Source organism: Coregonus clupeaformis, chromosome 8 (assembly GCF_020615455.1).
Source record: "Coregonus clupeaformis isolate EN_2021a chromosome 8, ASM2061545v1, whole genome shotgun sequence".
Classification (NCBI taxonomy): domain Eukaryota; kingdom Metazoa; phylum Chordata; class Actinopteri; order Salmoniformes; family Salmonidae; genus Coregonus; species Coregonus clupeaformis.
The window spans coordinates 31,560,414-31,587,067 of NC_059199.1; the positions used below are offsets into that span (position 1 = coordinate 31,560,414).

Below are 26,654 nucleotides of genomic sequence, written 5' to 3' on the forward strand. Positions count from 1 at the left end.
AGAACACCAAGATTGGTAAATTCGCCACTGGCTCCCTGTGCTCTTCACAGATGAAAGCAGGTTCACACACTGAGCACATGTGACAGATGTGACAGAGTCTGGAGACGCCGTGGAGAACGTTCTGCTGCCTGCAACATCCTCCAGCATGACCGGTTTGGCGGTGGGTCAGTCATGGTGTGGGGTGGCATTTCTTTGGGGGCCGCACAGCCCTCCATGTGCTCGCCAGAGGTAGCCTGACTGCCATTAGGTACCGAGATGAGATCCTCAGACCCCTTGTGAGACCATATGCTGGTGCGGTTGGCCCTGGGTTCCTCCTAATGCAAGACAATGCTAGACCTCATGTGGCTGGAGGTGTCAGCAGTTCCTGCAAGAGGAAGGCATTGATGCTATGGACTGGCCCGCCCGTTCCCCAGACCTGAATCCAATTGAGCACATCTGGGACATCATGTCTCGCGCCATCCACCAACGCCACGTTGCACCACAGACTGTCCAGGAGTTGGCGGATTCTTTAGTCCAGGTCTGGGAGGAGATCCCTCAGGAGACCATCCGCCACCTCATTAGGAGCATGCCCAGGCGTTGTAGGGAGGTCATACAGGCACGTGGAGGCCACACACACTACTGAGCCTCATTTTGACTTGTTTTAAGGACATTACATCAAAGTTGGATCAGCCTGTAGTGTGGTTTTCCACTTTAATTTTGAGGGTGACTCCAAATCCAGACCTCCATGGGTTGATACATTTGATTTCCATTGATAATTTGTGTGATTTTGTTGTCAGCACATTCAACTATGTAAAGAAAAAAGTATTTAATAAGATTATTTCCTTCATTCAGATCTATAATGTGTTATTTTAGTGTTCCCTTTATTTTTTGGAGCAGTGTATTATGTGTGTGCCCTCAGGCCTCTACTATACTACCACTTATCTATAACACAATCTATGTGTACAGTACCAGTCAAAAGTTTGGCCACACCTACTCATTCAATGTTTTTTCTTATTTTTTAAAACTATTTTCTACAGTGTAGAATAATAGTGAAGACAACAAAACTATGAAATAACACATATGGAATCATTTAGTAACCAAAAAAGTGTTAAACAAATCAAAATATCAAAAGATTCTTCAAATACAATGTAAAAAATAAAGAAAAATCCTTGAATGAGTAGGTGTGTCCAAACTTTTGACTGGTAGTGTACATATATTGCATATGTTATCATGTGTTTGTATGCATGTGTCTGTTTTCTGTTGCTTCACAGTCCCCGCTGTTCCATAAGGTGTATTTGTATGTTTTTTAAATCTAATTTTACTGCTGGAATGACTTACTTGATGTGGAATTGAGTTCCATGTAGTACTGTGCGCCTCCCATAGTCGGTTCTGGACTTGGGGATTGTGAAGAGACCTCTGGTGGCAAGTCTTGTGGGGTATGCATGGGTGTCCGAGCTGTGTGCCAGTAGTTCAAACACACAGCTCGGTGCATTCAATATGTCAATACCTCTCACAAATACAAGTAGTGATGAAGTCAATCTCTCCTCCACTTTGAGCCAGGAGAGCCTGACATACATATTATTATTGTTAGCTCTCTGTGTACATCCAAGGGCCAGCCATGCTGTCCTCTTCTGAGCCAAATGCAATTTTCCTAAGTCCCTCTTTGTGGCACCTGACCACACGACTGAACAGTAGTCCAGGCGTGACAAAACTAGGGCCTGTAGGACCTGTCTTGTTGATAGTGCTGTTAAGAATGCAGAGCAGCACTTTATTCCCTCCCAGGCCCACCCATGGCTGTGCCCCTGCCCAGTCATGTGAAATCCATATATTAGAGCCTAATGAATTTATTTCAATTGACTGATTTCCTTATGAACTGTAACTCAGTAAAATCGTTAAAATTGTTGCATGTTGGTTTTATATTTTTCTTCAGTATATTTAGGAAGGTTGACTACGAAGTCATTAACTCTCACCCTTTTTTTCCCTCTTTCATTTGCCCCACTCTTACCAGCTACTGACCCTGCCCTGTTGGACCCCACATTGGCCCGTAAGCTGCGCTCTAACCGGGAAGTGGCTCTCTCCAGCCTGGAGCAGGTCATCTCCAAATACGCCCTGAAGCAGGACGACACGGAGGAGGTGGAAAGGAGGAAACGGCTAGAGAGAGACAGGCAAAAGAAAGAGGTAAGAGACCTAGAAGGATAACAATTCTGTAATTGTCACCTGTTATGATCAGCCAGAGCTTTTCCACATCTGCTTGAAATATTACATGGTATTTATTTACACAAATGACTGTCACCACTCACTGTCTGTCTGTTCTGTGTGTCAATGGAAGGGTCAGTCATCGGAGCAGGCCACCACAGCCGATGACAATCCCCTGATGAAGGGAGAGGAGGAGGTTGAGGAACAAGCTGAGGAAGAGGATGATGAAGACGACGAGTCGTCTGATCCAGACATCGAGGAGGAGATCCAGGCCAGCAAAGCACAAGCAGGGCCAGGTGATGATGATGATGAATTGCATTTACACAGCGCCTTTCTCAAATTCGGTGTTTTAAAACGGTTTATCCTGGGTTTTGGCTACAACATAGATAAATACAATAAAAATCTGGTTTCAACTGATTTGAGTTTTATTTTTTTCAGAGGAGGAGGAGGACAACAATGAGGTAGAGGCAGCCAACAAGAGTGAAACCGAGGTGGATAGGGGGAGTGACGGAGACCAGGACGGAGGAGAGGAAGAAGAGAACACTGAGGAGGACAAAGACTCTGTGACGAGAGGAACCAGCCCCGTCTCCCGGGGTGATGCCCCACGGATCTCCTCCTTAGTCGACGAATCCCCCACAGACAGCCCCAGCCAATCAGAGGCGATGGAGGCAGACAAGGGGAACGAATCATCTGATACCAACCTCCCAAAGGAGGACGTTGTTTCCTCCAATCACGTTTTGGCTGTGTCTGTAAGCACTAGTGTGGAAACTAAGGACTCCTCAGCCTCCCCCATGGCGACGAATCAGGTCTCTTTGCCTCCATCACCTGTGCTGATTTCGACCAATGAGGACTCGTGCACGGTCATCATTGAGACGAGGTCAGCAAATTGCAGCCCCCGGCCACCCAGTACCAAAGACACCTCCAGAGGCAGGAAGAGAAGGAGGAAAGAATCCAGGAAGTCTCACAACGGGGATTTAAGGTACCACAATGGGAGGTGAGTCTGTAGCACCCAAATGAATTATGTAAAATAAAGTCCATGGAAGATATCTATCCATCTTCAAGTGTGGAGACTTGAATTAATTAAATGTCTCTCCATCTGCAGTGAGAGTGACATCCCTCTGGACATGGGTGTGGTGACCAGTAGCCCCTTGCAGGCAGACTCCACCAGGGCTGACACTCCCACCCAGGAGATGGTCACCAGTTCCCAGTCCACCCCGCCTCCCAAGAAAAACAAGGTGAGAGTAAACGATGTCTCACTACACATTTTTCCCACGTATGCTGAGCATATCATACCCTTGCACTGAAACACGTCTCACCCCTCTAAAACCCCCAAACATCTGTCACCTCTGTGTGTGTCATGCACATGCTCCGCTGCCATGACATGTCACTAAAAACCTTTGTTTGTACAGTATGAAAACCTCTTACCAACCTCAATTTTGTGTCATTTTCAGGTCAACGTGGCCACCCAGTGTGACCCGGACGAAGTGATCGTCCTATCAGACTCGGAATAACCTCTGCCCCCACCGTACTGGGTGTTCACGCTTCCCATTACTAGTCTGAAACCAGGTCTGTTTATGCTACACAAACAGATCTGAGACCAGGCTATCCAACTTGACTTCCAAACTAGTGCCTGCTAATGTGAACTCTTGAAAGTGTACGCATTTTCAGACGGGAGGGTAAACCTTTCATTACAGATTGAAACTGGCGATGGACGTGGTAGTTTACCGCCAATGTTTACATTCTATATTTATATGCCAATTTTTGCCCAGTGTCTGGATTGTGCGGGAAGGGAGCAGCATCGCGTCAGGTTATTTTTGTATTTTAGCTGTAAAAATGAGTTCAATTAGATATTATTTTTCCAGTTTTCTTTGTTTGTCAATTATTTTGGATGGGTGAATGGATGTGTGTTAGTATGCTAGAATGCTGGCAATAGAAGATGAACCAGTTGAACACAGGAGTACTGTATCTTAGATGTATACAGGGCCAATACAGGATCTATCCATCAACTTTGTCAGTGCAATCATGGATCATTTATTGTATGGTTGGTGTTGCTGTGTCCACATAGTGCAACCTAATGGCCTGAACACTGCTATTTCGCCCAAGTAATATGCAAGCGCAACTTGATGGCAGACTGGCCATCAGTTTAATTGTGTTCAAGATGCCAAACAAATGCAATTGAGTAGATGCATTGATCTAAATAGCCAGGTACAGCTTTGCATTAATGTGAAATGTAGAGCAGTGTCCTACTTTATGCAGGCATAACTCCCTGAAGAAATGTTCACATTGACTTTACATAAATAGGTGTGTTCAGGCTGATGGGCATTGTTGTCCATCTCAGCATGTAGTAAGTAAGCAGGTGTTTGGGTTGGTTTGCATCAAACTTGTTCATAACTCCTCTTGCTTGAGACTGCAAACAGTGGTAATGATTAATCAAACTCAATATTTTTCAAACCTCCCCAAGACGCTTTGATTGGATTCCCTTGTTTTTAACCAATTCAATAAGATTACAGGGGAAGACCGCTTAATTGTTATCCAATTTTCCTTTTAGTACACTGAGAAGCAAAGGGCACATTTCCTTTTAAATAAACTTTGATAATAACAAAGCGGTTTGTGGTAAACCTCGTCATCTGAACGTTCCAAAACGTTGTGTCCCGCTGAACGCCCCCCAGGTGCTTTGTGGGTAAAGGGATAGGGGAAGGTAAAGTGAAACGTGAATTGTAAATTTGGAAAACAAGAATAGTGACATGCTAAAACCGGTTACAGAAATGAACTTTGAAGACTATTTTTATTTAACCTTTATTTAACTAGGCAAGTCAATTAAGAACAAATTCTTATTTACAGTGACTGCCTACCAAGAGGCAAAAGGCCTCCTGTGGGGACGGGGATGAAAAATGTAGGACAAAACACATCACGGCAAAAGAGACACCACAACACTACATAAGGAGAGGCCTAAGACAACACAACATGGTAGAAACACATGGCAGCAGCACAGACAATGGCACGAAGGACAAAAAGGTAGAGACAACGCATCACCCGAAGCAGCCACAAGTGTCAGTAAGAGTGTCCGTGATTGAGTCTTTGAATGTAGCGATGGAGATCAAACTGTCCAGTTTGTGTTTTTTGCAGCTCGTTCCAGTCACTAGCTGCAGTGAACTGAAAAGAGGAGTGACCCAGGGATGTGTGTGCTTAGAGGACCTTAAACAGAATGTTACTGGTAGAACGGGTGCTTTTTTAGGAGGGCGAGGGTTGCAGTAGGTATCTCAGATAGGGGGGAGTGAGGCCTAGAAGGGTTTTAGAAATAAGCATCAACCAGTGGGGTCTTGTGCTGGGTATACAGAGATGGCCAGTTTACAGAGGAGTTAGAGCGCAGTGATGTGTCCTATAAGGCGCATTGGTGGTAAATCTGATGGCTGAATGGTAAAGAATATCTAGCTGCTTGAGAGCACCCTTTCCTGCCAATCTATAAATTATGTCTCTGTAATCTAGCATGGGTAGGATGGTCATCTGAATCAGGGTTAGTTTGTGTCAGCTGGGGTGAAAGAGGAGTGATTATTATAGAGGAAACAAAGTCTAGATTTAACCTTAGCCTGCAGCATTTGGTATTTTATTAGGATTCCCATTAGCTGTTGCAAAAGCAGCAGCTACTCTTCCTGGGGTCCACACAAAACATGAAATAATACAGAACATTAATTGACAAGAACAGCTTGGATATGTGCTGAGAGAAGGACAGTGTACTGTCTAGCCATACTCCCAAGTACTTGTCAAGCTTTAAACCCTCAGAGGTAGTAATCACACTGGTGGGGAGAGGGGCATTCTTCTTACCGAACCACATGATCTTTGTTTTGGAGGTGTTCAAAACAAGTTTCAGGGCAGAGAAAGATTGCTGGAGACTTAAGAAAGCTTTGTTGTAGAGCGTTCAACACAAAATCCGAATGTATCAAGACGACTGAAGGGCTTTAAGAGAAGTTGTGAGACGTTTTTTTCTGAAATAGATCACACATTAACACAAGCACCGCTTGCTAAATTACAACAGTTATTGTTTTATTTTGCCTTTTGATACAGATTAGTAAAGATAACATTGATGTACTTGGCCTATGGTAACAATGTCTAAGAAAGACAACTCCGGTTCCATAAGCATGTGCAACAACAATCATGTGTTCAATATCAAATAATAGAATGTAACCCAAAATATGCACTATTCAGAAGCTACAAATAACAGTACTGTTATTTCAGACCTAGTGTGCAGTAGCTACAAGCCTACTACATTTTTCCTCACAATTTTCCCTTTATGAAAAAAGATATTTGTCCTGCCATGAAGATGACAACTGAATACTGGCTGCTAAGCCTCATACAATGGTACGAACTTTGAGATCATCTGATGAAAAGGTGCTACAGTACATGAAGCTGAATCCATTATTGATTATGTGGTGTAAATGCTATGAAATGCAGCCAGGCAAGTTATTGAACAGTTCTCTCTTGAAACAGTCAATGGAATCCCCTTTCAATCCCACACAAATAGCAGCCAACTTGATTATTAAGAGGAGGGAGTCTAGACTTCTTTCTTTTGAGCCTGTGACTCACACCTGTCAATACATTACTCACTATTGACCAGAAGCACTTTATATCTCTACAGTGGGGTCCGAAATTAGACACCCTTGATAAAGATGAGCAAAAATAAATAATTCAAATACTGAGCTATATTTTATGCAAAAAAAAAGACATTTTATACTAATACAATTGCTCAGAGAAATTGCTTTTTGTATACTTTTTCTCAAAGTAGGGGTAAAAATGTATACCCGTTTTCAATACCTCACCTGCGAGGATAATGGCACTGAGCCGTTATCAAAAAAATGATATGAGTTGGAGAACACATTGTGAGGTATCTTAGACCATTCCTCCATACAGACTCCTTCCAGATCCTTGATATCCTTCGTCTGCATTTATGGACTGCCCTCTTCAATTCAAACCACAGGTTTTCAATGGGTTTCAAGTCTGGAGACTGAGATGGCTATTGCAAAAAAAATATTTTGTGGCCAATTAACCATTTCTTTGTGGATTTTGTGTGCTTGGGGTTAATGTCTTGCTGGAAGATCCACTTGTAGCCAAGTTTCATCCTCCTGGCAGAGGCAACCAGTGGTGGAAAAAGTACCCAATAGTCCTAATTCAGTAAAATTAAAGATACCTTAATAGAAAATGACTAAAGTGAAAGTCTAAAAGTATTTGGTTTTAAATATAAAGTCTCAAAAGTAAATGTAATTGCTCAAATATACTGAAGTATCAAAAGTAAAAGTATAAATCATTTAACATTTCTTATATTAAGCAAACCAGACAGCACCATTTTCTTGTTTTTTAAATTTACAAATAGCCAGGAGCACACTCCAACACTCAGACATAATTTACAAAAGAAGCATTTGTGTTTAGTGAGTCCGCCAGATCATAGGCAGTAGGGATGACCAGGGATGTTCTCTTGAGAAGTATGTGAATTGGACCCCTTTCCTGTCCTGCTAAGCATTCAAAATGTAACAAGTACTTTTGGGTGTCAGCGAAAATGTATGGAATAAAAAGTACATTTTCTTTAGGAATGTAGTGAAGTAAAAGTTGTCAAAAATATGAATAGTAAAGTACAGATATCCACAAAAAAACTGCTTTAGTACTTTAAAGTATTTCTACTTAAGTACTTTACACCACTGGAGGCAACCAGGTTTTTGGCTAAAATGTCCTGGTACTGGGTAAAGTTCATGATGCCGCATTTACCTTAGTGAAGTCTGTCTCTGGACTTGAAATAAGCGCAGACAAAGGATATCAAGGATCTGGAAGGATTTTGTATGGAGTAATGGTCCAAGATCCCTCGTAATGTGTTCTCCAACTCATAAAACATTTTAGAAAAAGGTTCAGTGCCGTTATCCTCGCAAGGTAAGGTATTGAAAATAGGGGTGTCAATTTTGAGCCCTACCTTTGAGAATAAAAAATATTACTTGTTAAACAAACACTTTTTTCTGAGCAATTGTATTAGTATAAAATAATTTCCCTTTTCTTTTTTGGTTGCATACAATATAGCTCAGTATTTAAATTATTTATTTTATACAGTCATTTTTTGCTCATCTTTATCAAGGGTGTCAATGTCGGACCCTACGCCCACTGTATGTGTTTAGTAAGGCAGTCAAATTACGTATATAAATTAGTGTTAAATAGTTATATATTCCCTATTTGATAAATCTATCTAAACATAAATATCTTTATATACACTTAGTTTAAGCTCACTTCAAATGCAATTTCCTCCATTAAACTGCTGCAGTCACGAGCTACATCTTTCATACATTTTACCAATCATGACTTAACAGATAAGTATACACAAACACTAAAGCCAACAGGTCTTTCTCTTAACTCCCAAGTTTTTCTCCTGCATAAAAAATATATCCACAGCCTTCATAGAAGGTAAAACCTTGGTAAAAACATACAGAATCATGGTGGATACTGCTTTGTTTAGCCACCCTACTGTTAATAGTACTCAATGTCTCTCAAGGCATGCATTGGAATTTGGCAGTTTGAGTGAGGAATGATCTGTAAGAAACCCAGTTATCAGACTAATGCTTTGTCTACCATCAATATTAATGAGGATCACTTGTAAACACACTATACACTGTATAGCTTTGCACCTATCATAATGGTAACAGATTAGTAACTGATATTATAGGATATATTTACAGTAATACGGTACCATAGCACTGCAATTGGACACATCACCAGTGTGAAACAAGATGGCAGTACTGCAAGTGTCTTCTTCAGACACTTTTACTTGAAATGCACATTCTCTGGCAGAAAAGGCATATAATATAGTACACATCATTTACAACAGCAACTTTCCTCTCTAACATTTTGTCAAAGGTGTCATTGGTGAGGCATTGTCTCTTAATTTTTGGTTTTCTTGACATAGCATGTGCCACAAAAGTCATACAGAGAATAAACTTGACATTTAAGAATATACTGAACTGTACAATGGTCCCGAGCCATTTGCCAATGGGGGACACTTTCCAGTGGTCATTGGAATGCCTCTCCAAAGCCTCTTGTCTTAAACACTCGTGTTGTTCACCCGTTTGGTTAAGTGACACTACTATTATTAGCACCAACCTCACACACTTCCTCCTGACACCCACCTCGGCTGACCCCCAGACCAAACACAGATGAACCTTGACCCTGCAACACGCTCTGAGAGTTGACCCCTAAGAGCGCTCCAGCACTGGCCATGGTCAGGCAAGAGACAGCATTGCTGCTGCTACCTGTACTGGAATGATGTGGGGACAAGACAGAGATCCCGCTCCTGCCACCAACGGCACCTTGACCGGCCTCGCTGGTCGAGAGGTGGAGATGAGGGAGGTGCTGTGGGGAGATGTCATCAGTGCGGTCGGACCCTCCCCCGTCCTCGCTCCTGCCAGCCGCCCCGCTACGTCTCTCGCAGTGGGAGCGGTGCCGCATGAAGCTGTCACGCCACATGAACTTCTTGCCGCAGCCGTGGCAGTCGTAGGGCTTGAGCCCCGTGTGGGTCTTCATGTGCTCCGTCAGGTGGTGCTTCATCTTGAACTTCTTGGCGCAGACCGGGCAGTTGAAGGGCCGCAGGTCCAGGTGCATGTTGATGTGGCGGTCGCGCATGCTCTTGTGGGTGAAGGTCTTTCCACAGTGGCACATGAACACCTTCCCTGAACTCCCGCCAACACCCCCGTCCAGTCCATCTAAGCCACCGCCCAAACCCCCCTGTGCTGACAAATGGACCGCTCCATGCTCCAGGTTTGGCCCTTTAAATGGTGACCCGGCCATAACACCTCCCATTCCTATGGGTTGAGAGGAATCTAGAGAGGATTGGCTGTACATGAGGATCTGGTTGCCTTGCATGTCTATGGGAAAGAGCTGAGCTCTAGCAGCAGCAGCAGACTGGACTTGGCCAAGTAGGGCTGAGACGGCTCTGCCACCACTCTGACCAGCGCTGTCATGAAGGTGCTGTGGGGGAGTCTGGTCCATCAAACCACTGTCAAACTTGAGGTAGTCTTCAGAAGACTGGCAGTAATCCATCTATGAGAGAAAGTGATTCAGTTTGGTAACGATCCAAAAATACAGAAACTGACACTCATTCCAAATGCACCTATCAAACAGTTGTCCTCCTGATAAGTTAAAATGGTAAGTAGCCACATCCACAGACAAACATATTTTGCATCAAGGGTTTGACTAACCTGTGTCTCCATTTCATGGTCCGCTTTGCTGCTCAGCTCTCCAGACAGAGTCCTAATGTTGGATATGTTGAACGTCCTCTCCCTCTCCCTCAACATCTCCAACTCTCTCTCCTCTTCCTCATCTGGCCCTTCCTCACCCGACACCACAATCAGGTCATCGTCCTGGGGCCTCTCTGTTTTTACCACCACCCACTGTTTCCGGGGCATGATGCTGGGCTGGCTGTAGGTGGGCCGCTTCTGGAGAGGGGAGGCATCCCCATCTTGGTAGGACGACACCCCGAAGCTATCGCTGACTCCAACCTCTTGGTCCGAGACAGAGGTCGTCGTCTTCTTCCTGCTGCTCCGTCGCTTCCTATGGTACTGGAGCTCTTCTTCCTCTTCTTCATCCTCTTCTTCGATGAGGAAGGCCTCCTCGCCCCCAGAAGGGGTGCAGTAGCTGGGGGTGGAGTTCACGCCTCCCTCCCCTGCAGCTCCAGCGGCCGCCGCTCCCCCTCCGAAGTTGGTGTCTCTGGGACTAAAGTAGTTGGTGCTGCTGGGAGACTGGCTCTCACTCAGGGACGGGCGGCTGGGAGGGTGAGGGGCTGGCTGGGTGTTGCTTCCCCCAGCTTGGGCACTACCAGCCCCTAGGGAGCTTTCACTGCTACTGCATCCAGGGTTCCCCTGCGCTCCCCCAATGACGCCCTGGGCTGCGCCCCCACTCCCCACCACCCGGCCCTCTTTGAGGAGCTCTGTGCACTTGTCCACGATGTGCCACATCTGCAGCACGCTGCCCACGGTGAGGTAGTTGACGATGTCTTCGCGGAGCATGCGCAGCTGGCCCGTGTAGGCGCAGCTCAGGATGCTCTCGAACGCCAGCGGGTCCATAACGGCAGGGATGGAGACGGTGGACATGTTCTTCAAGAGCACCTGGGGAGGGGGGGGTTGAAGAGACATTTAATGATGGTTGGCGACATCTAATGCACAGAATCAAAGATATCGATGTAAACTCTCACTTCAGTGCAGAAAGTTGCATAGTGCAATAGGCCTTGGATGAAAACCATCTAGATGAGTCACAACCAGTGGCTGTTAGAGTTAAACTATACTGAACAAAACTATAAACGCAACATGCAACAATTTTACTGAGTTACAGTTCATAAAAGGAAATCAGTCAATTGAAATAAATTCATTAGGCCCTAATTTATGGATTTCACGACTGGGAAGGGGTGCAGCCATGGGTGGGCCTTGGAGGGCATAGGCCCACCCACTGGGGAGCCAGGCCCAGCCAATCAGAATTAGTTTTTCCCCACAAAAGGGCTTTATTACAGACAGAAATACTCCTCAGACCCCAACAATGCAGTTTATTCAAAAATAAAAAAAAGTGTTAAGTAAAATATAGATAAATAACAAATAGCAAATAATTAAAGAGCAGCAGTAAAATAAAATGACAGTAGGGAGGCTATGTACAGGGGGTACTGGTACAGAGTCAATGTGCGGGGGCACCGGTTATTGCCCCCAGCACAAGGTGCACCTGTATATTGATTATGCTGTTTAATCATCTTCTTGATATTCCACACATCAGGTGGCTGGATTATCTTGACAAATGATAAAATGCTCACTAACATGGATGCAAACAAATGTGTGCACAAAATGAGAGAGAAATACGGTTTTTGTGCATTTGGAAAATGTATGCAATCTTATTTCAGCTCATGAAACATGGGGCCAGCACTTTACATCTTGCGTTTACATTTTTGTTCAGTGTAAATTCAGTCGGGCTATGCAACGCACCAGCAAGCAGAACAACAGACACACACCTGGTCATGAAAGTAGGGTGAGGATGCAGCTAGCACGCAGCGGTGGGCCTTGAACACCTGCCCCTGGACCTGGATGGAGAGGTCACAGAGCTGGCCCTCCTCGCGCTGCCTGTTCAGGCTGTCCAGTACAGACGCCTGGGCGCTGGGGAAGCACACCTGTACCACCGAGCCAGAGGGGGCACCTGAGCTGCTGCTACAGCCCTGCCCCATGGACAGAGAATGCATCTAGGCTTTTGAAGAGATGGAAAATGTCGTTTGTGACGGAATAATTCATTATATGACGTGGTGGATGAATGGTGTATATCCTTTAATTTACTTACAAGTAGGAAACAATGTCAACCACATTCCCAAAAAAATGTCAACCACATTCCCAAAACAGTAATATGAAATTGCCCTAGACGGTCAATCAACCAATCACGACCCCTTTAATGTAAGCTTCACAAATCACAACTGATGCTTTCTTATAATGCATTGACTCAAATTTCTCTGAATGACAGACACCACCTTGCTTGAGACTCAAAAATATTTACGAACATTGTGGAAAAAAACAATATTGTTGATAAATAATGCAACAGCCTATAACGTTAGATTGGTTCTATAAATCAAAGAAACTGGCAGTAGACAATTAAAACGTGATGAGTAGTAGTCTTTATTTTGCCACATGCATAGTAAATGAACGTATTGTAATGCAATTAGTTAGCTAGTTTAACACAGGCTTGCAGTCAATCAATCCTGCTAACCAGCCAGCATTTGTAGCCAAATCTAGCTAACGTTAATAACAAAGCAAGCTGGTTTGTCAGCAGTCTGCGCCGGTGGACATGTTTTGAAAAGGCAGTGTTTTGAGTTTCTCTCATGACAAAGCATAGCTAGGTAGCTGCAAGGTCTCAATCATGAGAGCATCATTTGGCTACAACTAAAAACTGCCTTCAATGTCTATCTAGCTAGCTAACGTTAGCGTGCTAAAATGTATCTAGCTAGCAAGCTAAACACCACTTACCGTTTTAGAATGTGCACCTTTGAAACAATTATGTAAAGCCAGACTCTCTCTATCCCGACAAGCTACCTTCTCTGTTGTTTACATATACATTTCCAATGGTATGATTTGTTTCCCATCATGTTTGGCAGACAACCCGTCATGCGCCGCCTTTGACGAAATGCCAGACATACTGAACAGCAGACTAAAAAAGTAACACGGTTGTCTCGACTAGACACTGGAGGTGGCATAGCAACCAAGCTATGACAAAAACGACCTCTTGTGGCGTTTAGTGAAAGCGGTAAAAGGTTTATTAAACCAGAGATATGTATATGACGAGATGCTCATGTCTCCGCCATAGGCGGGAAGGCAGGCGACAAGTTTAGGTCTGCATATTAAACCCATAAACGTATTGGGTTTATTCTGGATATATTTTGGGGAGAGTGAGCGCTCTCACTTCGATTTTTCCACTCGGATTAAATTGTAATTCCACTTTCAACCTCTGCAACAGATCTGGAAGGCAACATTATCAGACCAAATAACCTTTATTCTTAGAAGGGCTATAAATCAGACTCAGTTCACAGATGCATAGTAAAGGCAGACTGTCAGTTGGTGGTAAAACATCCAGCGATTTAGTGGTAAAATAAATAAATAAATAATTGCAGGTGGATCCACTCTGATCATGCTCCCTATACTTAAAATGCATTTTTCAGCAAAAGGTGGGTAAACTGTTGGGCAAAGAAAAAAGGCAGGTAAACTGCATTTACCCTACACTACTGAAAACATCCAGTAGCCTCCTGTAGCTCAGTTGGTAGAGCATGGCGCTTGCAACGCCAGGGATGTGGGTTCGATTCCCATGGGGGGCCAGTATAAAAAATGTATGCACTCACTAACTAAGTCACTCTGGATAAGAGCGTCTGCTAAATGACAAAAAATTTAAAAAAAATTAGGTAATCTATAGGATTAAGTACAAGCCTTAGAAAATTAGCTTTTATTGATCTTTGTACATCGGATCCAATTGATTAAAAATTTATAATATCAAATGAAGCCACCAATACCAGGGAATGAGTTTAAAAATCCCAATGTACAGACACCACACTCAATTTACATTCCCCACCCATTTACTTCCGGTTAGCTGACGCTGTGCCAATTACACAATCATTTACCTGCAACAGAATAAATAAAACAGTTAAAATATGCCATTGTTATTCAGATAAACAAAATATGCACAGCATTATCTTCCAGAGTTGTATAAAAAAAAAAAAAAATAAAAAAAGTGTTAGAACACTGACCTTGCAGGCAAACCGTAGAGAGTTCAGGGTCTCCGCGAAGCTGTCAGCCTCTGGGGCAATGTTGACAAACATCAAGCTAGAAGGAGAAGAGAAAGACAATATTACATATGGCGAAGTACTTTGCCTTGCTAATTATCACAACCACAAACTTAAAAATAACCGTCCACAAAAAAACATAAAAGACGAATCTGCTCACAAGTCCCATTCTAACTCAGCTCATAATCAACTTCAACTTACGTCTTGCTGTTTCCTCCGAGGCAGCTTTGGAGGAGGTACGTCAGCTTTGAGTTTCTGTACGGGATAAAGCTCTCCTGGAACACAGACAAAGAGTGGGAGGGTAAGCAAACGCAATCAAGCTATAACTTACAAAGCACTCGTGACTCCATAAGCAAGCCACCAGCCTAGGAGGCATTGGGCTGTAAACATATACCTTATTGGCCAGGGCGGCGATAACAATCCCAAGGTTGGTCAAGGAGCAGTTGATGGCTGTCATCTCCTTGAAGCGGTCCCCTTGGGATTGGCTCTTCTGCACCCGCTCGCTGCCAGCCAGGTCCACCAAACACAGAGAGGCTGCAGACAGACACAGAAACAGTCAGGATTCTCATACCAGAATGCAATCAGACAACAGGATTATTATTTGTTCTCATTTAAGATCTCAGCCTTTGTGTAGTTGCAGATGTACAAAACGCAGACAACCAGTGAACACGTTTACATTTGCACTTGACGTCTCTCCCAGAGTTCTCGCCCTCAATGTCGAGCTGGAACACAGAGTGCGAGCGGGAGGAGTGGTCGTTAATGTTGGTCCGGGCTGTGGATCGGTTCTGGTTGGCCAGTGCGATCAGGTTGCAGACCTGGATGGACAATTGGTCAAAATGGACACATTAGATTAGCCTATTGAATAGGGGATACTTTATTGCAGTGATTTGAACCTCCACTACAGGTTTATCAGAGAACTGCTCTACCTCCCATGTTCGACATGTAGGACACTTCAAATCCTAAATGGGCAAAACAAATAGGACACTTTGAATCATAACCACTATTGAGGTAATTATATATTTTTTGAATACAGTGCCTTCGGAAAGTATTCAGACCCCTTGACTTTTTCGTTACGTTACAGCCTTATCCTATAATGGATTAAATAAAACATTTTCCTCAATCTCCACACAATACCCCATAATGACAAAGCGAAAACAGGTTTTTATAAATGTTTGCACATTTATAAAAAATGAAAAACAGAAATACCTTATTTACATAAGTATTCAGACCTTTTGCTATGAGACTTGAAATTGAGCTTAGCTGCATCCTGTTTCCATTGATCATCCTTGAGATGTTTCTACAACTTGATTGGAGTCCACCTGTGGTAAATTCAATTGATTGGACATGATTTGGAAAGGCACACACCTGTCTATATAAGGTCCCACAGACAGGATTGTGTGGAGGCACAAATCTGGGGAAGGGTACCAAAAAATGTCTGCTGCGTTGAAGGTCCACAAGAACAGTGGCCTCCATCATTCTTAAATGGAAGAAGTTTGGAACCACCAAGACTCTTACTAGAGCTGGCTGCCCGGCCAAACTGAGCAATCGGTGGAGAAGGGCCTTGGTCAGGGAGGTGACCAAGAACCAGACGGTCAGCTGTGCAGCAACGCTCCCCATCCAACCTGATAGAGCTAGAGAGGATCTGCAGAGAAGAATGGGAGAAACTCCCCAAATACAGATGAGCCAAGCTTGTAGCGTCATACCCAAGAAGACTCATTGCTGTAATCGCTGCCAAAAGGTGCTTCAACAAAGTACTGAGTAAAGGGTCTGAATACAAAAATGTCTAAAAACCAGTTTTTGCTTTGTCATTATGGGGTATTGTGTGTAGATTGATGAGGAAAAAAACGATTTAATCAATTTTAGAATAAGGCTGTAACGTAACAAAATGTGGGAAAAGTCAAGGGGTCTGAATACTTTCCGAAGGCACTGTATATGTTCTTGTCCCATACACCAGATAGGTGCAGTGAAATGTTATTTTTACAGGGTTAGCAATGGCATATAGTACAGCACCCCTGCAGCAATACTGGTATGCATTTGTACACAGTAGTGATGTGCAGTTTTAACTACTTTTTACTGGCTTGAGAGTCATGATTTTTTTTTCTGACTGACTCGTCAATTTTAGTCTTTAGTTTGACCTGCTAGTGCTGGCCGCAGTGACTCCTACAGCAGGATTAATACACCCTCCTCCGGCTCAGAGGCTCAAGACTCACTCCGACCACCAACTAACAGTCTGTCATATGCGCGCATGAAAATAGATGAGCATAGAGAAGAGAAATACATGTTTAGAACTGATAATTGATCGCATGGTGCAAGGATGACTGCGATTAATTGATTATTGAATGTTATGGACACAGCTCTGTTAAACTCGAACCCTTTGAGGGGCTGCAGATTGCGAATGACTGTGCCCATCTCCTTGCCTGGCTACCCAGACTCCTTACACCAGTCAAATGCTACGCCACGCCCACGGACGTTACTTTCTTCTCGGCATTGTGAGATGCATATAGCGAATGACAGAGCAGCAGAATAATTTAGTGTGAGTCGTGAGGCTACTTTTCACAAGCAATGCATTCTGCCAAGAGTGGTTCACAATCTAGTCCGGTTGCGGCCAAAACAAGACCGCGTTTCAAATGTATCAAGAAATAATCATATTTGTATGCCTAGCAATCAACAAATGTACATTGTTTAATGCACACACAAGTCAGTCACAAATGACAGCTCCAATAAGCTCCATATGGTGAACGACATATGAACGAGAAGCTCGTAGAATCATGACTCTTTCGAGTTCAGGTCATCATTCGCTATTGGTTATTTTTACTGAACGATTCGAAATATATATATAGTCTACCTTTACATCTAAAATGTACAAATAAAATAAATCTAACAGTGAAATTTAGGCTAATATGAGTGTTGAAATGCCCACCTCATCTTCAGAGTTGACCTTCTGGTAGGTCAGATTGGTGACGGTGACCTCATTGTTGGCACTTTTGCGAATCTCGTGCTCCGGTCTCTTGTTGGCCTTGCCAGTGTAGAGGAGATCACGCAGAGTTTCGTTGTAGATCTCAACAAAACTGGCAGTAAATGTAAACTGGAAAAAAGAAACCAGAATCCAGTCAAAAGGGTTACATGTTGCAAGTACCATGCATTTAACACCAGCTTCAACTCATTCGACTTAAACGGGAAATACATAATCTGATCTAAAAAACAGAAACACATTGATACAGTAAACGTCAAATAAACAAGTTCAAATTCCGTTCACTGTAATAGAACTGTTCAGCTGAAGGGACAGCTACCACGCAGTCGGCTGAAAACCAATGGTATCATTATTACCTGCCATCCCTGCTCCCGCAGTGTCTTGGAGGTCTGAAAGATCTGCTGCACGGCCCGGGGGATGACCCCACGCATGTCCTCCATCTCGCCCCCCTCCATGGTGTAGGTTTTGCCACTGCCCGTCTGGCCGTAGGCGAAGCAGCAGACGTTGTAGCCATCCAGGGCTGACTGCACCAGGAGGGAAATCTCCTCAAACACATCCTGTTGCGGGGTGGAGGGCCCAAACACCCGGTCAAAGCTGAAGTTGTAGCTCTTTTGGATGTCTCCGGAGCGCCCTATGTGAGACTACATGGGAATGGGGGAGTGATAGGATTTTCTTCCTGCAATTTCTGACACTTGTAAAGCAAGATTAGAGGACCACACTGAAAAACATACAATTACCAAAAAATATATTATATAGTGACTTATTTCAAGATTACGCTTTAGGTGTGTCATTGTTACCTCTTCAGTCTTGGCCAGTGTGAGAGCCTTGTTATCGTGGGCCGGGAGCTGAATATGGTCAATCTGCCCGCCGGTCTGCAGGGGGCGCACTCTGCAGAACACCCTGATGTTTCCCTATAGAAATAAGAGAGCGGTCAGAGTCTTGTTAGTTTGAGAAGAGCATTGCAACTTTTTGTTCCTGTTTTGAGCTGCAATGGACAGGGGCCTATCTAACGAGAACATACAGTATGTTTGAAGCAGAAATATAAGAAAGAAAAAACGAATTCAATAGGCTCAGGAGAATTTAATTGTATGCAATCCTATCTTCAGGGCATTGAGCATTCGCCCTACTGAATGACCCACTTGACTTGCCTTTAGTTCTTGGATTGCGTTGTGGAGCCCCCGGCGCTCCATCTCTCCACAGTGAATTACGTCTGTCTGGCGGGCCACAGTCTCCTCCAAGTTGCAGACCGTGTCCTGGGTCTCCCTCAGTGTGGTCTGGCAACGGGAGAAAGTGGAGCCCTGCACAGAGAGCTGGGTCTGGTAGAAAGAGAGAAGTCAGACACTGATCCACCAGATGCACATTAAAAAAATATTGGGCTGCAACAGGGGTTCTGTCGAAGAAACATAATGGCAATGGGTTTTAATGAGGCTGGACCAAATGGCTATGCCTGACTTCCTCCGATATTACTGACCAAGGAGCAGAGGCACGTTATAAAAACAGACCTCACTCAATACAGCTATACACCATTAATCTCATGTCACAGCAGTCAAGATGATCAGTTGTCACAATGAGTAGGCCTGCGTGCTATTTCACTTCTTGTGTGGGAGAACATGTTCTGTAAATGTTTTTTTTTTTTTTAATTGTTTTATTTTAGCTGGATTAAGTTTGTTTTTCCTATCACGTATGGGTTTTATTTTGACCTTTTCTACTATTTTTGTTACCCCGTCCAGTTGGTGGCGGCATTACACCTTTTGGTGTTGTAGTCTGCCATAGAATCCACAGAAGATGCTCTACCTGCACATTGTGAAGCTCGGCCTCCAGACTCTTTCTGAAGCCCAGAAGAACTTTGTGCTCCTCAGTGAGGTTGCATAGGGTCTTCTCCAAGGAGGCCTTCTCACTGGATACAATGGTCAGCTGCTCTTTGACACCAGACAGGGTAGCCAGCTCCTGCTCATAGTGGCTGCAACACAGAGAAAAACTGGGTAAGATTGGCAAACACAAAAGGACCAAAAGAGTCACATGTAGTGATACTATCATGTTATTATTACTGCACTACTGGCTAAATGTATGCATAAAGTTATGACTGGTATAACACTCAAGGGAAGAAAACATTTCAGCTATATGTCCACTTGTTTTGCTAAATCAACACTTACCCGACGTTCCTTACGCAAAATAAGTCACTCTTTCCTATGTGGTTACAATGCCCTTTCCCATGCCACTACACTCATTTTCACATAATGGTCGACCCTATGCATGTTCAATGGTACTCCGTACCTGAGCTGTGTGTGGAGTTCTTGTATCTCTGAAGTCATCTGTGCTTCCTTCTGTCTGCCTTTAGCTACAGACTCCTTCAGACTCTCGTTCTCCTGGGCCACTGTTTTGACTTTGCTCTGGTAGTTGGAAATCTTGCCCTCCATGTCAGTAACTTTCCCCTTGAGGTCCCATGCAGGCCGCCGTGAACCCCCAACAGCTGCTGTTGGTGCTAGGGAAACACATTCAACACCCTCATGTCTTAAGATATGGAAGAGAATGTTAGTAGATACAAGATAGAGAACATTTTATTAAGGAAGGACCATGTGAAAAAACAGGGCCTAGGGTAGTTACCTGCTTTAGCGACGGATGCATTGGGCTTCTGAAAACCTATTCAGGGTATAAAAAAAAAAAAGTTTAAAATCAAGGCCGGTCTGGACCGCACTAAATCTGAACCAAAGATAGACATCTATGATTGGTTCAGATTTGGTCCGGACCAAAAACCAATGTCTGTGGAAAATCAAGGCCAGTCCGGAACTGCACAAAAAGAACAAGTCCATAAGGAGTCAGTCCGTGCTTACTGAGGTGTAGCTTACAGTGTTGCCTGAAATGTAATTTTATGAATACCCATCTGTGGTTAGCCTAGCATTTGTAAATCACCAAAAAGCAACGTCCAGACAGGACCAAAAAAAGACGTCCAAAAGATGTCTGCTCGTGCTTACTAGTGTGTGTAGCCTACAATGTCAGCCCGCAATGGAATTTTATGAATGCCCATCCATGTGGTAGGCCTTTGCATTGGCTTTATTAGTCCTGATTCCTGTGACTAATCAATTTGGCTATTTAAGCTCTGAATATCAGCTACCCAACTCCATCAGGAGTTATCGCAAGCCTTTTTGCAATGCGGGAAATGCAGAAATATTTTCTATTTTGCTATGATAAGTTTGTCAAAAAATGTACGGATACAAACGTCAAACCACTGATCATTACAATGGGATGAAACTCCTGGACAACAGTTTTGATTGTCCATTCCATAATGGCCATTTTACTTTGACCTGTCCTGTTTTTAAGATATGTTGCTTTGTTAACATGACAGCTAATTTTTTTGTTAATTGAGCGCCATTTAGGTTAGGCTATTTGATCGGAGAAACCTGCATGATGTAAAAAGTGTCCGTCTCATTACATTGTCATACATTTTATCTCCAGCCTGTAGGCTTCAGAAAAGGCCACATATTCTTACTACCATATCCTATATCTGCTACATGATTTATGTTAGATTATTATTTTTTGACTGCACGTTGGTGGAGCGCTGCAAGTGGTACCGGAGCGCCAAGTCTAGGTCCAAAAGGTTTCTTAACAGCTTCTACCCCCAAGCCATATGACTTCTGAACAGCTAATCATGGCTACCCAGACTATTTGCACTGCCCCCCCACCCCACCCCCCTCTTTTACGCTGCTGCTACTCTGTTTATTATCTATGCATAGTCACTTTAACTCTACCCACATGTACATATTCCCTCAATTACCTCGACTAGCCGGTACCCCCTGTATATAGCCTCCCTACTGTTATTAGATTTTACTGCTGGTCTTTAGTCATTTGCTTTTATTTTTTACTTAACATCTTTTTTTATTTTTTACTGCATTGTTGGTTAAGGGCTTGTAAGTAAGCATTTCACTGTAATGTCTACACCTGTTGTATTCGGCGCATGTGGCAAATAACATTTGATTTGCATCTCTCCAACAGCACCCTGGAGAGGCGCGCTGGGAATGGACAAAAAATATTTTGTGCCCCTGCCTTTGACAAAGTGGCCACTGCTTATCAAAGGCCAGCATCAGCGCTCACCTAAAAAGCCCATATGCCACTGGTTGAGAGAAATGGTCATTGTTTTTGCGCATAATTATGTGAGGTTTTATGTGTTGTTGTTGGATGTGTGTCTTGATCAGTTTAACTCAGAAAATGCCGCCCTCGTCAATCTGCCGCCATAGGCTGCCGCCTAATCCTGCCTGATGAGCGGGCAGGCCGTGCCTATAGCATATCATAATCACATCAATAAACGGATTATAAACTAATTCTGAACACGTGACAGCAAAATTGATGCAGAGGACGTGACAAATAAACTAAAAAACAGGGGAATATTTACACGTTGCTCAGGAGGTAAAGTCAGATGTGTGGAATAAATGTGACTTATTGAAAATACGGGAGAACAAGAAAAAAACGGTAAGGAGCTAGCGCTGCGTGCATATGTGTGCCAAACAGGTGCTGTATAGATTACAATATCATTTCTGACCGTTTGGAACAATGTAAACAACACTAAATAAAGTATAAGCGTACCAGAGAGTCTGTTGTAACGTTATTTTTTTTGCTAAGCCTTTATTTTTACATTTTAGTCATTTAGCAGACGCTCTTATCCAGAGCGACTTACAGTTAGTGAGTGCATACATTTTCATACTGGCCCCCCGTGGGAAACGAACCCACAACCCTGGCGTTGCAAGCGCCATGCTCTACCAACTGAGCTACAGGAGACTTTATTACAGTAAAGACTGAAAACAGCCGAATTCATTCATTAATGCAATTTCTGAAATGGAACTAATTATTCAAGGCTGGCTTTATTTTTAAACTAAAAATGCTTGATTGCAATTCAAAGTCATGAATGACTTGTATGCTGACATGAACAAATGAACGATACAGTAGCCTATAGAAGTATTGAAATGTAGGCCTAAGTAAGTTATGGTATTAAGACTAAGTAAGTTACGGTATTAAGACTAAACAGGATGTGTTCTTAGGCCTACAGCTCGATGGTGTTTATACAATACTGCTATACTAAGCCTACTAATGATAATGACATTACTTATTATTATAATAACAATAAGGAGATCAAGAAAAACGAGCATTATTATAAATATTATTTTTCGGACAATTTGGAACAGTGTAAATACTAAATAAATTATAAATAATACCAGAGAGGCTGTTCTAACAGAAAAGAAAAAAAAAGTGTAAACCCTTTATTACAGCAAAGCAAAGATTAAAAACAGCCGAATTTGTGAAATCGTTTGCTTGACATGTTGTTGTGTGAGCCTTGGTGCTCACGGAATCAGTAGGCTATTAAACAAACACTCAAATAGGCAACAGAAGCAGGATCTGTCTTATTTCTGTAGATATATTGATGATTTATAAAGCCAGGAACATTTAAGTTAGGCTATTGATTATAGACCTAATGAAGTTCACGTTTCCTCTCTGTTCACTTTTGTTAGACAATAAGGCAAGGGCTGTTTTCTCATCTCCTCCTTCTGCTGCTGCCTCCAGCATTGTTCTCAACAACAATATGCTGGTTAACTTTGCTATTATGTACATAGCAACATGGTCTAGGAAAAGCCGCCAATTCAAAAGTGCACTGATGTGTTTCAGAACCGTGGACAGCGACCACTATCCAACGCGGGAGAAGGCGCATTTGTTATAAAATAATATTTATTAGTGTTGTACCACTGTTTATGTAATATAACCATATACAATTTCAGTAGCACATGTCTTAGACTGATTGACTGTGCCACCCCCATGGCCTCCACAATGGATCTGTCCCCTCAGCGTGAATCAGACAGATGTCTTATATACACACACACACAGTGGGGAGAACAAGTATTTGATACACTGCCGATTTTGCAGGTTTTCCTACTTACAAAGCATGTAGAGGTCTGTAATTTTTTTCATAGGTACACTTCAACTGTGAGAGACGGAATCTAAAACAAAAATCCAGAAAATCACATTGTATGATTTTTAAGTAATTAATTTGCATTTTATTGCATGACCTAAGTATTTGATCACCTACCAACCAGTAAGAATTCCGGCTCTCACAGACCTGTTTGTTTTTCTTTAAGAAGCCCTCCTGTTCTCCACTCATTACCTGTATTAACTGCACCTGTTTGAACTCGTTACCTGTATAAAAGACACCTGTCCACACACTCAAACAGACTTCAACCTCTCCACAATGGCCAAAACCAGAGAGCTGTGTAAGGACATCAGGGATAACATTGTAGACCTGCACAAGGCTGGGATGGGCTACAGGACAATAGGGAAGCAGCTTGGTGAGAAGGCAACAACTGTTGGCGCAATTATTAGAAAATGGAAGAAGTTCAAGATGACGATCAATCACCCTCGGTCTGGGGCTCCATGCAAGGTCTCACCTCGTGGGGCATCAATGATCATGAGGAAGGTGAGGGATCAGCCCATAACTACACGGCAGGACCTAGTCAATGACCTGAAGAGAGCTGGGACCACAGTCTCAAAGAAAACCATTAGTAACACACTATGCCGTCATGGATTAAAATCCTGCAGCGCACGCAAGGTCCCCCTGCTCAAGCCAGCGCATGTCCAGGCCCGTCTGAAGTTTGCCAATGACCATCTGGATGATCCAGAGGAGGAATGGGAGAAGGTCATGTGGTCTGATGAGACAAAAATAGAGCTTTTTGGTCTAAACTCCACTCGCCGTGTTTGGAGGAAGAAGAAGGATGAGTACAACCCCAAGAACACCATCCCAACCGTGAAGCATGGAGGTGGAAACATCATTCTTTGGGGATGCTTTTCTGCAAAGGGGACAGGACGACTGCACCGTATTGAGGGGAGGTTGGATGGGGCCATGTATAGCGAGATCTTGGCCAACATCCTCCTTCCCTCAGTAAGAGCATTGAAGATGGGTCGTGGCTGGGTCTTCCAGCATGACAACGACCCGAAACACACAGCCAGGGCAACTAAGGAGTGGCTCCGTAAGAAGCATCTCAAGGTCCTGGAGTGGCCTAGCCAGTCTCCAGACCTGAACCAAATATAAAATCTTTGGAGGGAGCTGAAAGTCCGTATTCTTCAGCGACACCCCCAAAACCTGAAGGATCTGGAGAAGGTCTGTATGGAGGAGTGGGCCAAAATCCCTGCTGCAGTGTGTGCAAACCTGGTCAAGAACTACAGGAAACGTATGATCTCTGTAATTGCAAAAAAAGGTTTCTGTACCAAATATTAAGTTCTGCTTTTCTGATGTATCAAATACTTATGTCATGCAATAAAATGCAAATTAATTACTTAAATCATACAATGTGATTTTCTGGATTTTTGTTTTAGATTCCATCTCACAGTTGAAGTGTCCCTATGATAACAATTACAGACCTCTACATGCTTTGTAAGTAGGAAAACCTGCAAAATCGGCAGTGTATCAAATACTTGTTCTCCCCACTGTATTTTTTGTTGTTGCTACTGCTCGACTAAAGAAATCTCGGTCGACCAACAGCCTATCGACCAAACAATCCACCAGTCGACTAAATGTGGTCAGCCCTACAAACAAGACAGTAGACTGACAAGGCGAGCTATTAATATTGTTATATCTTTCAAAATACACAGCATCTCACCTCTAGACGGAGCAGCAGCTACAGTGGCTGCTCCTGTAGGCTGAATCAGTTTGGCTGCTAAGAGAGAGGGAGGGAAGGATAAGACACCTATTAAAAAATTAAAAAAACATACCGGTATTACAGAAAGACTGTGCTAAAACTATGAGAAACAAGCAGTGATGACATTGGCCAAGCCAGTCAATTAAGTGTTTGAGAGGACACTCACCAACAGCTCGCTTGGGTGGAGGTGGCCTCTTTGTTCCCATCGCATTAGCTGCCTGTCTCATCTTTGGGTCGGAATCAACCCTTCTCATCTTTTTCTAAAGGAGACATTTGTTTTTTTTTCACTGGCAACCGTCTAACTTGTTTGTGGTGCATAAAGTAATTTAACAAGTTTGTCATCAGTGTCTGTATTACAGTTTTGCAGAAGATAGCTACACACCTGAACAGGTTGTTGGTCAGAGTTTATGCTTTCCTGACTAGAGGAGAGGACTCTTTTACCAGACATGACTGGTAGGCGGGAGGTGCTCTGCAGAGGGAGGAATATTTGTTAGGGAAAGAGAGAAATCAGCTAACATTACTAAGTGATAACAGATTGTAGCAGGCACTCCATTTAGCTACATGTTTTTCTGTAGTTGTCAATAGCGAAAGAGTTAACTGACTTTCCTGGCCTAAGCTTGTGATGATATCCAAAACCACCCTATTCAGACTGATAGCTAACGTTAGGTTGATAACTAGCTAGTTATATCAGACTCCCACTCACCTCTTTATTCATATGGCTTGAATTTCTATGTACCTAAAACAGAGCGATCAACATGTAATGTTAACCATAAAGGAATCAATGGCATGACACAGGGCTAGTTAAAAAGAAACCATTGGCCTGTTAACGTTAGCAAGCCAAGTAACGTTAGAATGGTGGGTTGAATTACGAACTGCAACTTTGTATAGATTGTAGCTAGAGAGCCATGATTTAGTTGTGTGAATACACCAATAGCAAGCTAGCAGGAGTGTAGTTAACTATAAGAATATTTGGTTGGAGTAACAAAAATTAACTGGCTTACTGTACAGTAGCTAACTAACTAGTTAGGTAGCAAACCTTAGTTAGCTAAATTTATACAACCAGCAAGTCGTTGTAAAGTTGAGGGAAGGGCAAAGCCATAGCAGTCATACAAAATTCAAACAGCCTTACAAACATATAAACAAGACATTTCTGAAATGGCAGTTTAGCAATATTTCTTACCAATATGCGTGTTCACACTGGTATGAAAATGTATGCACTCACTAACTATAAGAGCGTCTGCTAAATGACTAAAATGTTTCGCTGCAGATACCACAGCCGTTTGAATTTCAAATAGAAACGTTTTGCTGGCGCTTTACACCTTCCAACGTAATTGGTTGACCTTAGACCAATCGTGTTACATGAAACACAATCCCGCCTTCTTTTTTCCTTACTACCCAATCCAATGTAAATGGAGTCATTTGGGGGATGGGCAATTTTCCGCCAATTCCATTCCCTATACAGAAAATCCATTGATCCGATCAGTCGTTGGATCAATTAAATTAAATATGATATCGAATATAA

General features: G+C 43.1%; 3 protein-coding genes across 4 annotated transcripts; 1 reads left to right on the top strand and 2 right to left on the bottom strand.

The window, feature by feature from the left end:
• Positions 1–935: 935 nt before the first annotated feature.
• On the top strand, positions 936–4,778 carry LOC123491451 (death domain-associated protein 6-like). Its single transcript, XM_045222241.1, has 6 exons — positions 936–939; positions 1,988–2,157; positions 2,309–2,471; positions 2,614–3,169; positions 3,278–3,410; positions 3,627–4,778. Exons 1-6 carry the CDS (start codon positions 936–938, stop codon positions 3,684–3,686), a joined length of 1,086 nt encoding a protein of 361 aa, XP_045078176.1. The 3' UTR covers positions 3,687–4,778.
• Positions 4,779–8,257: 3,479 nt separating this feature from the next.
• Positions 8,258–14,025, bottom strand: LOC121571570 (zinc finger and BTB domain-containing protein 22). The gene is made up of 4 exons (XM_041883104.2): positions 13,185–14,025; positions 12,188–12,417; positions 10,398–11,303; positions 8,258–10,239 (listed from the first exon to the last, which is right to left on the bottom strand). Exons 2-4 carry the CDS (start codon positions 12,410–12,412, stop codon positions 9,274–9,276), a joined length of 2,097 nt encoding a protein of 698 aa, XP_041739038.2. The 5' UTR covers positions 12,413–12,417; positions 13,185–14,025; the 3' UTR covers positions 8,258–9,273.
• A 98-nt stretch (positions 14,026–14,123) lies between these two features.
• LOC121571571 (carboxy-terminal kinesin 2) lies at positions 14,124–26,435 on the bottom strand. Of its 2 annotated transcripts, none has more exons than XM_041883106.2 (17): positions 26,313–26,435; positions 25,836–25,868; positions 25,515–25,601; positions 25,299–25,392; positions 25,094–25,147; positions 20,064–20,099; positions 19,734–19,941; positions 19,254–19,419; positions 18,608–18,775; positions 18,257–18,370; positions 17,816–18,100; positions 17,409–17,573; positions 15,165–15,303; positions 14,883–15,022; positions 14,690–14,763; positions 14,453–14,528; positions 14,124–14,326 (listed from the first exon to the last, which is right to left on the bottom strand). In XM_041883106.2, the coding sequence occupies exons 2-17, from the start codon at positions 25,845–25,847 to the stop codon at positions 14,282–14,284; spliced, it is 1,863 nt and encodes a 620-aa protein (XP_041739040.1). In that variant the 5' UTR covers positions 25,848–25,868; positions 26,313–26,435; the 3' UTR covers positions 14,124–14,281. The 2 variants fall into 2 exon arrangements, with proteins under 2 accessions (XP_041739040.1, XP_041739039.1); XM_041883105.2 differs by having other exon boundaries at positions 25,094–25,150; positions 26,313–26,434.
• Positions 26,436–26,654: the final 219 nt, after the last annotated feature.